Here is a 13,582-nt window from a genome sequence, read left to right as displayed (position 1 = left end):
TATTTAACTAAATCTATCAGTACTTTGTAGTATCATTTTTACATTCAGGTCTCAATCAAAAGTTTTGGTTACTTTATCTTTCTGCCAACTCTTCTTTTTGTCACTCTATTCCCTTTCCCAAACCTGTGCTACAATACTCAGTGCCCTAGACCCCCTGCTGTTTATGTGCCACCTCTCCCAAGGTGTTCTATTCAGACCCATTGAATTAGAAATATCTACGCTATTGTTTCTGTTCCAGGTACAAGTGCGACTTCAAACACACACTTCCCAGACTTCTCTGCTCAGCCCTACCCTGGTTTGTGTCACAGTTCTCTAGAGCATGTTTTTCATTCATTCTTCCTTTCATTTGTTCATGTATTCTTCTTATTCATTTATTCATTCACCAAGTATTTGTCAGGCACAGAAGTCAGTGGTGAATAAGTCAATATGCTTCCCATCCTCAGAAAACTTGTGGGGTTTCATGAGAGAGAGTGCAGGATGGAATTTTTAAATAAACACACAAATATATAATTATAATTATCATGTTCTTTGAAGAAAAAAACAGGGTGCTATGAGAAAAAATAATACAGGTGGGGGATATGTAACTTAGCTATGGGCAGTGATTAAAGGTGGGTTCTCTAGAAAAGTGTCATCGAAGCTCTGGCTCAAAAGATGAGAAGTGAACTGGACCTGGTGGCACTTGCCTGTAATTCTAGTGACTTGGGCGACTGAGACAGGAGGATTGTAAGTTCAAGGTCAGCCTTAGCAACTTAGAGACCCTGTCTCAAACTAAAAAAGTTTGGGGATGGAGCTCAGTAGTAGAGCACCTTGGGGTCTCATCACTAGTGCTGCAAGAAAAAAAGAGAGAGAGAGAGAGAGAAGTGAGGGTACATAGGGATCAAAGTAAAAGTGACCCTAACCAGGGCTTAGTACTTAGTGAAACTGGTAGAACTGAGTGCTGAAGTGTACAGAGGGGTTGGAGATGTAGCCCAACGGCAGGAGCCACACCCATGCCACCTTGTACGTAAATGTTATGGCTTAGATATGAGGTATCCCCCCAAAACTCATGCATTAGGTTATTCAGGAATGTTCAAGGTGAAATGATTATAGATTCTGAGAGCTGTAACTTAATTGCTTACAATCCATTTGATGGATTAATAATTTGAGTGGTGTCTTAGTCATCTTGGCATCACTGTGAACAAGACCTGACATGCAGAATTTAGAGGAGGAAACATGTATTTTGGCATATGTTTTCAGAGATTTAGTCCATGGTTGGCCAACTCCGTAACTGTGGGCCCAAGATGAGGCTAAAGGGTGTGACAGAGGAAAGCAGTTCAGGACATGGCAGCCAGGAAGCAGAGAGAGAGAGAGAGAGAGAGTGCTCCACTCACCATGGACAAAATATAAACCCCAAAGTCACACCCAATGTGACCTACTTCCTTCAGTCATACCGTACCTGCCTACAGTTATAGCCCAGTTAATCCATAAATGGGTTGATCCACTGCTTAAGCTACATCTCTTATAATCTAATCATCTCCCTTTATTTCCCCTTTGAAAATCTTGCACTGTCTCACACATGAGCTTTTGGGAGACACCTCATATCTAAACCATAACAAATAGATTAAAGGGTGGTAACTGTAGGCAGGTGGGACATGACTGGAGGAAGTAGGTCACTGGGGGTGTGCCTTTGGGGTTTATATTTTGTCCCTGGCTCCTCACTGTCACTCCCTGCTTCGCAGCCACCAGGAGCTGAGCAGCTTTCCTCCATGGTATTCTGCCTCACCTGAGGTCCAGAGCAGTAGAGGCAGTTTGACCATGGACTGAACCTCTGAAACTGTGAGCCAAAAATAAACTTTCCCTTCTCTAAGTTGTTCTTCTAGGTATTTTGGTCACAGTGACAGAAAACTGACTAACACAGTCATATTCCAGTGTGGGTACTGAATGGTCATGCCAAACCTGTATGGTACTGTGATTCTGAAAAGGGCTTTTCCCTTCCCGTTTGAACTTTTTTTAAATTCAATTTTATTTATTTATTTATTTTGATACCAGGGATTGAACCCAGAGGTGCTTAACCACTGAGCAACATTCCCAGCCCTTTTCAGTTTTTTATTTGAGACAGGGCCTCACTAAGTTGCTGAGGCTGCCTTGAACTTGTGATCTTCCTGTCAACCTCCTGAGCCTCTAGGATTAAGGCTTGTGCTGCCTCACCTGGTCCCTATTTCGACTTTAGACACTTAGATACCTGAATTTTTTCCCTCTCTGTGTGAGCAGGGAATGGCACATTTAGAGACAGAGAGGTCTCTGGTGTCTGCTGGAATAAAGAGGCTGCCCCATCTCCCATCCTCTCATTTCCAGATTCTTCCCCACCAAGACCCACACTTAGACTCTGCTCTGACCCAGTTGCAAAAACAAACTCTTCCTAGGATTGTGAGCTCTCCCTCTTCCATCATTAGATTCCTTCCACAGGAGAAGACCTTACTTGCTATCATGAAAGTAACACTTTTAGGAGAAATTTTTAAAAGGACTGCATTTATAATGCTCATTTTAATTCTTTTTAATGTCAAAACCTTGAAAATAATGTTATTTGATTTTTGACCCCAGAGAGATCCTTGACTCTTGAACAATTAAGAGCAATAAATGAGAGAAATAATGACCTTGAGTGCACTTTCTCCTTATTGTCATCCTAGCCTCAGGTATATAAGCCTGTAAGGGGCACCAGGAGTGAAAGAGGAAGTTTTGTTTTAAATTTATTTTTATTGTAAACAAATGGGATACATGTTGTTTCTGTTTGTACATGGAGTAACAGCATACCATTTGCGTAATCATACATTTGATTCATTCTGTTATTTTTTCCTTCTCCTCCACCCCTCCCACCTCTCTTTTCCCTCTATACAGTCCCTCCTTCCTCCATTCTTGCCCCCCTCCCACTCCACATTATGTGTCATCATCCACTTATCAGCGAGATCACTCGTCCTTTGGTTTTTTGAGATTGGCTTATCTCACTTAGCATGATATTCTCCAATTTTATCCATTTGCCTGCAAATGCCATAATTTTATTATTCTTTATAGCTGAGTAATATTCCACTGTATATATATATACCACAGTTTCTTTATCCATTCATCAACTGAAGGACATTTAGGTTGGTGAAAGAGGAAGTTTTAACCTGCAATTCAGATTCCAAGTCCATGCAAGAAAGGGTTCCCAATCTGCTTTGTAAGCAATGGGGCCCATTAATAGGTGACACTATCCCAACCACCCATGCCCTCTGCCGATGTGAACGAGTTGTTCTTACCAAGTTCAGTTATTCGGGGCAGCAACTTCAGTTACTCTGGAGAGCATATTCTGTCAACATGTTAATATATTTCAAACTGTCTCCTCAAAGGGGAGGATAATGGGTAGGGAATTGGAGCTGCTGTGGGATGGGCACATTGAGTTCATTTTTAATTTTTTTTTTTTCTCTTGCATATGTCTGGAATGTTCTTTAATGTTTTTACTCTTGCATGTCTGGAATGTTCTTTAATGAGGTATTCTGTTTAAAATGTCATTCTTTATATCATTATTTAATACCCACTCCTGCCTCCAAATACTTTTCTGTACTGTGGGACAAAACTCCAGTCACTGTCACCGATGAACTGATTGCTGCTCTGGTAACAGGTATAAAAATATATTGTTTGGTGGAGTTAAAAACATTAAAAAGACTCAAACTTTGAAGCATAAGAAGAGAAACTCTGCTATCTACCCTGAATTCATACTATTTCATTTCAGTAAATACTTTCAGAATTAGATCCATCAGAACCAGGAAGGTGGGTGCCAAACAGACACTGGCAATGGTGCAGGCACTTCAGAAAGAGCCCTCTGCTGGCCGGGAAGGCATGACTTAGGTCACTAGGAAGGTGGAACTCACTTTGGGGACAAAGTATTCTCCCCAGTCTCTCTACCCCCTGCCCCCAGTGCTCCCAAAGAAAAGCCTGAATCAGCCACCAGCAAATTAAACCACTAAGTTGGAAGTAGTGTTTTTGATGAGACATCTTGGGAAAAGTCTTTGGAATTTCCAGTCTAGAATCTTCCCTTCTGTGCTGATTGGAAAGTTGAAGCATAATGCAAAAAAATCTTATCTGCCCAAGGGAGGGCCTACTTCAAAATGGCTTCTTAAACTCACATAAGATGATCCGAGTAGGCACAAAGGGCATCGGACAATATCCAGTGTTACAGGATCTCAACTGAAGGCGCCGGAGTGCAATGACTACTGACTTGTGGGACCTGGTGCCTCAGTTACCATCTATAAAACTGTGATGATATAGGTGAATGTAGGGATTAAATGAGACAATGCATAGGACCCAGGAAAGTAGCTAGCACAGCAGAAGTACTCAATAAAGGTTTTGTAGATCCTCTTAGCTACGTCTTAGCATTGCCAGAGAGGCCCACTCACCACCCTGTCCAAACCTGTTGTCTAAGGAAAAAATTGTTCCAAGCATATGACTATAGACTCATTTTATTTGAAATAGGACAATATTAGCATACATATCTGATTTATTAGTGAAATTATAATCTGAACAAAGGGTCCAATGGTACAGCACAACTAAATTAAAGTAGATAATTTCTTCTGCTTTTCTACTCAGTCAATTACAAAAAGTAAAACTTACAATGGTATAAAGAAATATTTAAGATGTAGAATCATTCTACTAAAATTTTGTTCTTGATTTCATAAAATACATCATTCCCATGAATTCTTCAATTTTGAAACAAGCCATATAAGCATATGGAAAATATAGAGTAAAATTCTGAGCAGATGGCAAAATTATGGACTCTAAGATCTACTTTTTTCTTACTGGTTTTCTGAAAATTCTGCTCCAAGAGAGAAAGTAAAATGCAAATTTTATGCATGTACAAAGTCACAATATCCCAAATATTTTTACACAAATCTTTAAAACCTCTCATTGTCCTCCTTTTACATAAATACTTTAGAGAAATTACATTGCAGAAGCACATAAAAAAAAAACTTTACTGTGATCACTATGAAAAAATATATCTAAGAATATTTATAGCTACTTATATTTTTAAAAATATTTGGCTTGAAGATTCAAGAAGTGACATTTAGGGTAAAGTGCTATTCCAAACATACATAACTTTATTTTAACTTTGAATTTTTACAGATTTCTCCCCAACATTTTTTAAAATTTCAAATGACACAGTACATGGATTCAAAACTCAATTCTCAAACAACATTCAAGAAAGAGATAACAGACAACATTCAAATTTCTCTTTGAAAACCAATTATGAAATTTTAAATCAAGCCAGTATCTCATTCTGCAAGCAATACATTAACAATTAATTTTTGTGAAATAATCCGGTTATAAGCAAGGACTCTTTAGCCAACCTCGCATCTTCCTTCTTGCTTTGTTTTTAATCCCTCTACTCCTGGCAGGTCATTTGTGAGGCTTCTTGAGGGAGAGTGGGCTAAATGGTCTTAGGAGTCAAAATATTTTCTTGAAGTTTGGATTTTAAATTCTTGAATAAATAAAACCCCATTGTAATTATGCAACTATTGTCCTTGTTTACAGAGCTGACATTATTTGGGATTCGAGATTATAACTGTGAATTTCAAACAGTTGTAGAAAAGCCAGGGGACCTGGCCTTTCTCTTCTCTCTCCATACCCTTCTTCTTCAGTCTGAAAACTGAGAAATGATCACAAAGCACAGAATAGTGGGGTAGTTGAGAAATTAATAAACTAGTATAATCCACTGGGTTAGGTTTCTAGTTATTATCCATAAAGAGATGAAAGGCACTAGGCATTGTACCAAGAACACACACAGGAGGAAAGGAATCTCACCTTCAGAATATCTCCAGGGTAATATTTTTCAGTTTAAATCCCCCAAGTCCTCTTTTGGGTAATGATGAACCTAATGTCTGATCAGCAAAGAAAACGCTCACCAGAGACCTGCTGATTCAATAATTCAATTCCTGCTCAGGTGGAATACCGCCAACATTGTTCTGTTTCTAGCAGAAATGTGTCTGCAGTTTAAATGAACATTTTGGGTTTTTTCCCTGAAGAAAAAAAGTGGGAAGTTTTGACATCATTAACATTTCAGGAAAGATGGAGAGGCTGCTCTGTGACTCCATAGATCCTCCTGAATTCACAGTTAAGTGTGTGACAGTAACAGAGGCATGTGCCTGGGACACAGTCTTAGGAAAAGAGCTTTCCATTTCAAGCAGACAATTTCAAACAGATCTTAATCAGCTACCCTTTAAGATCCATTCCAACCATGGCATTTCATGATTCTTTGGATTCTCAAAGTGGTATCTACTACCCGTTGGCAGAGGCAAGGGATAGCTAGAAGATTAAGAAAGGGCTGTGGGGAGTGGGTCTCTTTTTACATTAATCATTACCTTTGGAAGAATGTCAAGTATTCTTCAACCACCCTGTTTGAAAACCCTAATAAGGAACTCCACCAAGGAAAAGGATTGGCATTTTCACTCTTCACCAACACACCCAAGATGACCCCCTCTGCAAACTGTACAGGGTAAACAACCCCATGTGTCAATGTTTGTTTGCCTTCTGAGAATGGAAAATGGGGGAGCAGGAGTTGGGGGTTACAGTGCTACTGCTAGGTCACCTGCTTTTGCTATGCCTTGGAACTACCCTTAACACAGCTGACTGCATCAACTGTCCTTCCATTTCCCATGAAGCAATATTACAAGTCCAAATTCCAAATGAAGAAACTCTAGGCTAGTCCAGCTTTCTTTATTATTTTCTATTTTCCCTTATAAATATGTTAACAAAACAATAGTAATGATTTCCCTAGAAGGCAATACTTCTGCCAAAATAAAATGCTTCAGAAATATGCCCAGTCTGGTGGCTCTTCTCCATCAGCCCTGAAGATTCCCAGGCTGAATGCCATTGGTCATGTGAGGTTGTAACCAGGCACTACTGTAGCCACAGAATCCCCATCTTTCTGATCTAATTCTCTTGCTACAGAATAAGCCACCGATCCATTGGTCCATAGCTGCAGCTTGGGATCAGATTCTTTGGCAAGGAACTGCAGCTGGGTTCTTTTCATCCTCTTCACAAGTCTGGCAAAGCCAAGCAACACAGAACTAAAGATCATTGAAAATCCACAGAGAAGGAATGCTGCTGTATAGCTTCCGGTCGTATCCACCAGCCATCCTGCAACACACAACAGCAGAAGTACATGGTTGAGTTGAAAATTCAATCACCATTCTTACCCACTCTCAAATCTAATAATCTGCAAGGATAATAATAATAGATCGCTAGTGCCACCATTATAATGTTGAGACAAAAAGCAGATCGCCTAAAAATATTGTGCAGCAACGGAGAAATACATTCTATTTTTTAGGCAACTTCTAAAAATGAATTGGTTGTTGTTATTAAGTGAGGTATTTGGAATGATGTTATGTACTTAGTAATCACACAGTAAGCATTATTAGTAAACCCAGTAAATCTGGTAGAAAAGATAAAAAATTAAGTTTTTATTGCATGTCCTGTGACTTTCAACATCATTCAAATTATGGAAGCTGGGATAATTCAGGGTGTTAAAAAAATATAATTACATAAAGTGTTATTAGTATTTCCAGCTCCCATGACTATCTTAAATAATATCACAGGCTGTGAAGCAGTATCCAAATTTTAATTTGGATCCAAATGCAATTATGTCTCATCCAGTTTGAAAATTGGAATTTTGGGCCATTATAGATGTTGCAAAAGCATACTTTTGAAGGTGTACATGAAGGTTTTGTAAACACAGGTTTTACTTCCTTTATCTCTTGTTCCAATAAATTAATCTCAACATCTATCCAGGTTTAAAGTTTTGGAGGAAAACCAAGGTGTATGATATCCAAAATATGGACCAAAATGATCAGAGAATAAGTGTGATAAAATTGGACTGTGGTAGATAATTATTTTGTGATTAATGAAATTTTTTTAAATTCCTCCAAATTTGGCTTACATGCCAAGAAATCTACCAGAGAAGTATTCAGTTTCTCCTTTCACCCACCTCAAATCTACTAGTCAAAAATGGCATGTAGAAATTGTTTCATGTCCTACAAAGTTTTCTATGATTCAACTATTCTAAAATATTTTAGTTTTCACCTGATTTACACATGCATTTCTGTAGCACCAAATGGAAGAGACTTAGTAGAGAGTTCTCATTTAAAGGTGAATAAATAAGAAAAGTATTATAATAGAAATTCACATCTTAATCCTATAACTTCCATTAATGTGTATAATATCTGCTTTGCCTGAATTTGGAAAAAAAAATATCCAGGAATCCCAATTTAATTGGTGTCTTGTGATGTGTAACAGAATTACACTGTTCCTAGAAGTTGGTAAGCCCTAAAAATTAGCTTTGGAGGGAGGACATGGGAATATTTGGGGGACAGTTTCCAAAAATGAAGCACTAAACACAGAATCCCACATCATGGAGTTTAGACTGATGAGGAACTGTCACCTGGGACAGTCCAGCAGCTGTCCTAGCTTGCTGCCTTAGCACTTGCTGGAGTTTGGAAATAATCTTAAACTGGGTTGTCTTAATAGCACCTAATAGTAGAAATTCTGCCTTCTTGAAGAAACTCCCTTGCTTTTACCTAGGCAAGTATTTGGATCCTTTCCCTCTTGCCTATCTTGTTCACTCTTGGTTTTAATTTAGACAGGCAATAATAGGAACCAGTTACTTTTGACCTTAAGTGCACGTGAACATCATAAGAAAACTGGTTGAAAATGTAGATTCTTGGAATTTATCCCAAAAGATTCAGATCTTAGGTGGAAAGGTCAAAGAATCTGCATTTTGACAAGGGTATTAGGAAATCTGGATGCAGGAGTCCCAGAATCACTGGTCTACACCACATGCTCCAGAAAGAAGAAACAGGTTCTTACCAGTTTGCTGCTGAATCACCAGTACAAAACACCATGCTGGTTACAAAAGCAATAAATATTTGTTGAATTACTTGTTTAATGCATGCAATAAGTGTTTGTGGAATTATTTGTTTGATCATGCTTCAAGTTTCTATAGCATTTTACAACTTTTTTTTTTTTTTTTTTTTTTGGACCAGGGATTGAATCCAGGGGTGCTTAACCACTGAACCACATCCCCAGCCCCTTTCTAAAAATTTTTATTTTGAAATAGGGTCTTGCTAAGTTGCTTAGAGTCTCACTAAGTTCTGCATCTGGCTTTGAACCTTCCATCCTCCTGCTTCAGTTTCCCACGCTACTGGGATTATAGGCATGTGCCACTATACCCAGTCAGCATTTTACAGCTTTACAAAACAGTCTAGACACTTTACCTGATGATTCCAGATCTGTATATCCAAATCTCATCTTTCTCTAAAGTGCATATTTTATCCTTAAACAACTCCTGAAAAAATCTTCACCTGTTTATTTCAGATATCTCAATACATCTCAACTTTAAATTCATTATTTTTCAAGTAAAGCCATTGTCTCCAATTCTCCTATGACTTTCAATCATGACATTATTTTCTAAGTCATTTTTGACTTCCTTCTCTCCTTCGCCCCCCCATGCCAAATTCAGTTCATTTTTTTTTTTTTTTTCAAAAGTCTCTTCCTTGTCCCTAGAGTTCATTTCCATTTCTCCTGCAGCAACACTAGTTTAGACCTTTATCAGTTTGTTCTTGAACTATTAAAATGGAATCTTAACTATCTCTGTCCTAAATCACCAGGTCAGGGCTGGGGATATAACTCAGTTGGTAGGGTGTTTGCCTTGCTAGCATAAGACCCTGGGTTCAATTCCCAGAACTGCAAAAGAAATATATATATACTATCACTGAGCCAGTTTTTCTGGATCACATTTTTCTAAAATATCCTTTTTACCATTACCCTGTGCACAAAAACATTAATACTGTCCACAGTCTCTGAAATACATAGAGCCCAGCTTCTTTGCCTGGCACTCCAAACACCCCACTATGCCATGATCACTTGTCATTTCTCCCTCGCTGCCCCCTGTTGGAATCCTATACTCCCACCAGAATTCTGAACAGCTGCTCCATTCCATTGCATTGCTCCCATGGTTAGTATGGAATGGAACCCAGATGCTCATGTGGGATTTTTTCTTTCCAGGAAGGCTAAAGTTCCCATGTGGTTGGAAAAAAGATTATCAAGCAAGAATGTGGGTCAGACCATGATGTTCTGGGTGGTTCCTGCATCCCTGTTCTCTTTCACTCTTCCCCAACTCTCTTACAGTCCTAATCATCTGTGTGTGTGTGTGTGTGGTGGGGTGGTTCACTCTGTGCAATTGATATGACAAAAGTGGTCGGGGGATCTCTGAACACTTACCTGCGATGGGTGGGCTCACCAAGTACGGCACCGCGTGAAGGAAGTACACCACGCCCAGTGCTGATGACAAAGAGGTCGTCCCTACTATTTCTGCAGTCACTACTGGGATCAAGGTCACGTAGGCTCCATCAAAATAGCCAAAGGTACAAGAGAAAGGCACCAGGAGAGGGAGACTTCGAAGCATTGGAAGGCAGAGATAGCAGAGCCCATCTAGGCCCACAGCAAAGAGGTAGCAAACATACCGGTAATTCTTCAGACACCTGTGGATTTGAAAAACAAGAATGAGTGCAGGATGTCCAGGTGCTACCTAGAAGTTTTAGAACCATGGCCATGCAGCAGTAAGCATTGCAGTCATTTACACGGATGGCTTCCCCAGGACACGTTCCTATCTTTCTTTTGATGTGTGCAAATATAGCAACCTATCTTCCCAGGAAGCACAGTCTGGTAGAAAGAATGTGTGCTATAAAATAAGGAAGGTGGAAGATGGAAACCAGTTTTATCACCCACTGCCTGCCTAACTCAACCTCAAATTCTTTCACTATAAAATGAGAAATAGGTAGCCTTCTCATTTATTTTTTTTTTGCCATCTACCATATTAGATGCTTTAGATATGTTATCCATTAATATCTATATATAACTCAAGTGGCTATACAAAGGGGAAATTAAAATATGAAGACATTAAAATGAACTGAAGGTCTTGCACCAGGACCAAGTCTTAATTCAAGACTTTTCCAGTGGAACTGCCAATTTTGCTTTCCCTCTGTAACTCCAAGTCCATTCACAAACACCAATTATTTCAAAGACTCTTAAAATGCCAGCTCTAGAAGTTTATGCTTTATAAACATTTTTCCCCCTACAGCCTTATTTGAGCCTCGCAAAATGGTATGTATGAGGTTGACCGGTAAATATTGCACGGGTCTATTTGACATGAAGACCCTTGAGGATCTGAGAGTTAGGTGATTTTCCCTGGGCCACAGGACTAATAAAGTCAGAGCTGGAACAAGAACTAAGGCCTTACACATCTCAGACTAGAGATCCCTCCTGCAGACCTACAACTGGCTGCTTCTCACCGAATTACTCAATTGTGCAGATAGATTTCCCTTTCTTCTCTCCTTCCTCCTTAGTTAAAAATGTGGGTCTGGAGGTGTAGCTCAGTGATAGAGCACTTGCTTAGCAGGTGCACCTTGGTTTGATTTCCAGCACCACAAAAAAACTGGAATTACTTCTAAATATTGTATCCATAACACTGGAGAATGGCAGTTGGAACCTGATTAATTACCAAAGACATAACTTGTGAGAAGCTGCATGACGCGTAGCTCTCCCAGGTCATAATTTAAGTATGAGTCCCTCATTTAGGAGACATGCATAACCACACGCTTCAATCAAAACAGATGAGCATTTGCTGAAGAAACTACTTGGTAGATTTCTTATCACTTTTGTTTCTAAGCCTATAATATGATGGAACTACTCACTATTTTCACTGTCAAACATAAATATATGGCTACAGATAATGGATTATTATGGTATCTGGCCCTCCTGCCTGAATTCTGCTCTTCTTTCCATTGCCAGTCAATCTCCAGGGTACTTAAAAAGAAACTAAACCCATAATACCAGCCAGAAGTTGTCTTGCTTGAGGACTGACTTGACTTGGGATGGAATTAAATATATTGCAAGAACTTGTAGTTACCTTTGGCTTCGACAACTGAGACTCACCATCCTAAAGCATCTAGAACAAGAGTGGGGAAATTAGGGCTAGATCCAGCATGCCACCTGTTTTTGGACTATCTGTCAACCAAGAATGATTTTTCCACTTAAAAAATAATTGGAAAAATCAAAAGAATGATATTTTGTGACATGTAAAAATTATGAGAGAAAGTCTAATTTCAGTGTGCCTTAATAAAGTCTCATCAGAACACAGCTACTCTTAATCATTAACATATTGTCTGTGGCTGCTTTTGTGCTACAACACCAGATTGAGTAGCTGTGCTAAAAACCATGTGGCCCACAAACCCAAAAGATGTTTGCTAACTCCTGGTCTAGAGAGTGGCCTTCAAAGACCAAGGACTTCCTAAACTTTTTCAGACCTTAGGCATTCTATAGGGTAAGGGGGTGAGAGGAAATTCAAGGTTCAAGGTCCCTTAGTGGGGAACCCGATTGTGTTTTCATGGATTTTACCTTCTGTCGGTTAGCCATCCAAATGTGATATTGCCAATAATGTCAATCACCCCAAGTATGGACATAAGAAAAGCAGCTTGCTGGTGACTCACTCCGACACTCAAAGCATAAGGCACCAAGTACACAAAGAGAGGGCTGCAGCCGTAAGCCATAAACAGAACAGAGATGGCTAACACAACAAAGTCTGGCATCAGTAAAAAACTGTATTCCTGCTGCAAAGAGCAACACAGGCAAGTCTGCGCCCATTCTTTGGTCAAAGGTGAATAGGGAGATGCCCGCTTACAGTCTTCTTTCTGAGTTCGACAGACACGGTTCTGCTCTTGACTTGAATGATCCTCTTTAAGAGTAATTGGCCGCATCAAGGCACCACAAACACAGAGATTCAAAACGAAGCCCCCGAGAATGAGCAGTGCTCCCCGCCAGGAAAACTGTTCAATAAGGAGCTGAACCACAGGAGCCAGGATGAAGGTGCCTATGCCACTCCCCGACATGGCAATCCCATAAGCAAGGGCTTTCCGTCTGCTGAAATACTTGCCAACCATGGCAATTGCTGGAGAGTAACAAAGTGCAAATCCAAGACCTGGGAAAAAGAGAATTCTGTGAGTGCGGGAACCCCGTGAGCAGGCCCGTGGAAGAAGCCATCTCTGAAGAGCTGGATTAAAGAGAATTACACCTCTGCGAAACCCTTTAAAAACAGTTTTGTACACCAAGCTAAGTCTCCCCTCACCAGTCACCCACAGTTTTAAAAATAAAGAATATGTATTACTTTCTTCTTAGGAAGAATGCTCTTAAGAAAAAATAGCCTAACATTAAATGAAGAAATTTAAAAATCATTATACATACTAAGCTGGAATTCATGAGAAAATCTGGATGGTGCCATACATTGTCTGGGTAATTGCCTCCTCACTGCCTATGAAGATGCAACACTGATAATCTGGGCCATTCTGGAATTTGGATTGAAATAACATATAGGACTCCATCAAAGTTCTAGAGTAATTTCACATAGTCAGGAAACATCAAGCCAACTTCATAGATGAACATAGCAATCTGAAAATATCCCTTAAAGTCAGCAGAAAAATGTTGACAGTTCGGAGAGTTTTCTAAAGGTTTTCAGCTTCTGTCA

At 39.5% G+C, this 13,582-nt stretch overlaps 1 protein-coding gene and 1 long non-coding RNA gene across 8 annotated transcripts in view; one reads left to right on the top strand and one right to left on the bottom strand.

Annotated features, from left to right (window-relative positions):
• LOC306660140 overlaps positions 1 to 13,582 on the top strand; it is a 292,372-nt gene that overhangs the window by 219,413 nt on the left and 59,377 nt on the right. The window lies entirely within an intron of this gene.
• Positions 3,454 to 13,582, bottom strand: part of SLC16A12 (solute carrier family 16 member 12) — a 90,500-nt gene continuing 80,371 nt past the window's right edge. For all 7 annotated transcript variants that reach the window (XM_079138250.1, XM_079138249.1, XM_079138248.1 and 4 more), the window contains 3 exons: positions 12,460 to 13,039; positions 10,285 to 10,544; positions 3,454 to 7,146 (listed from right to left, as the gene is read on the bottom strand). In XM_079138250.1, coding sequence (XP_078994376.1) covers positions 6,884 to 7,146; positions 10,285 to 10,544; positions 12,460 to 13,039 — 1,103 coding nt within the window. In that variant the 3' untranslated portion in view covers positions 3,454 to 6,883. The remainder of the gene's footprint in view (positions 7,147 to 10,284; positions 10,545 to 12,459; positions 13,040 to 13,582) is intronic.

The sequence above is a fragment of the Sciurus vulgaris genome, assembly GCF_902686455.1.
Source record: "Sciurus vulgaris genome assembly, chromosome: 4".
Classification (NCBI taxonomy): domain Eukaryota; kingdom Metazoa; phylum Chordata; class Mammalia; order Rodentia; family Sciuridae; genus Sciurus; species Sciurus vulgaris.
The sequence above is the reverse complement of the archived record's forward strand: the minus strand, read 5'-3'. Positions and strand labels throughout refer to the sequence as shown.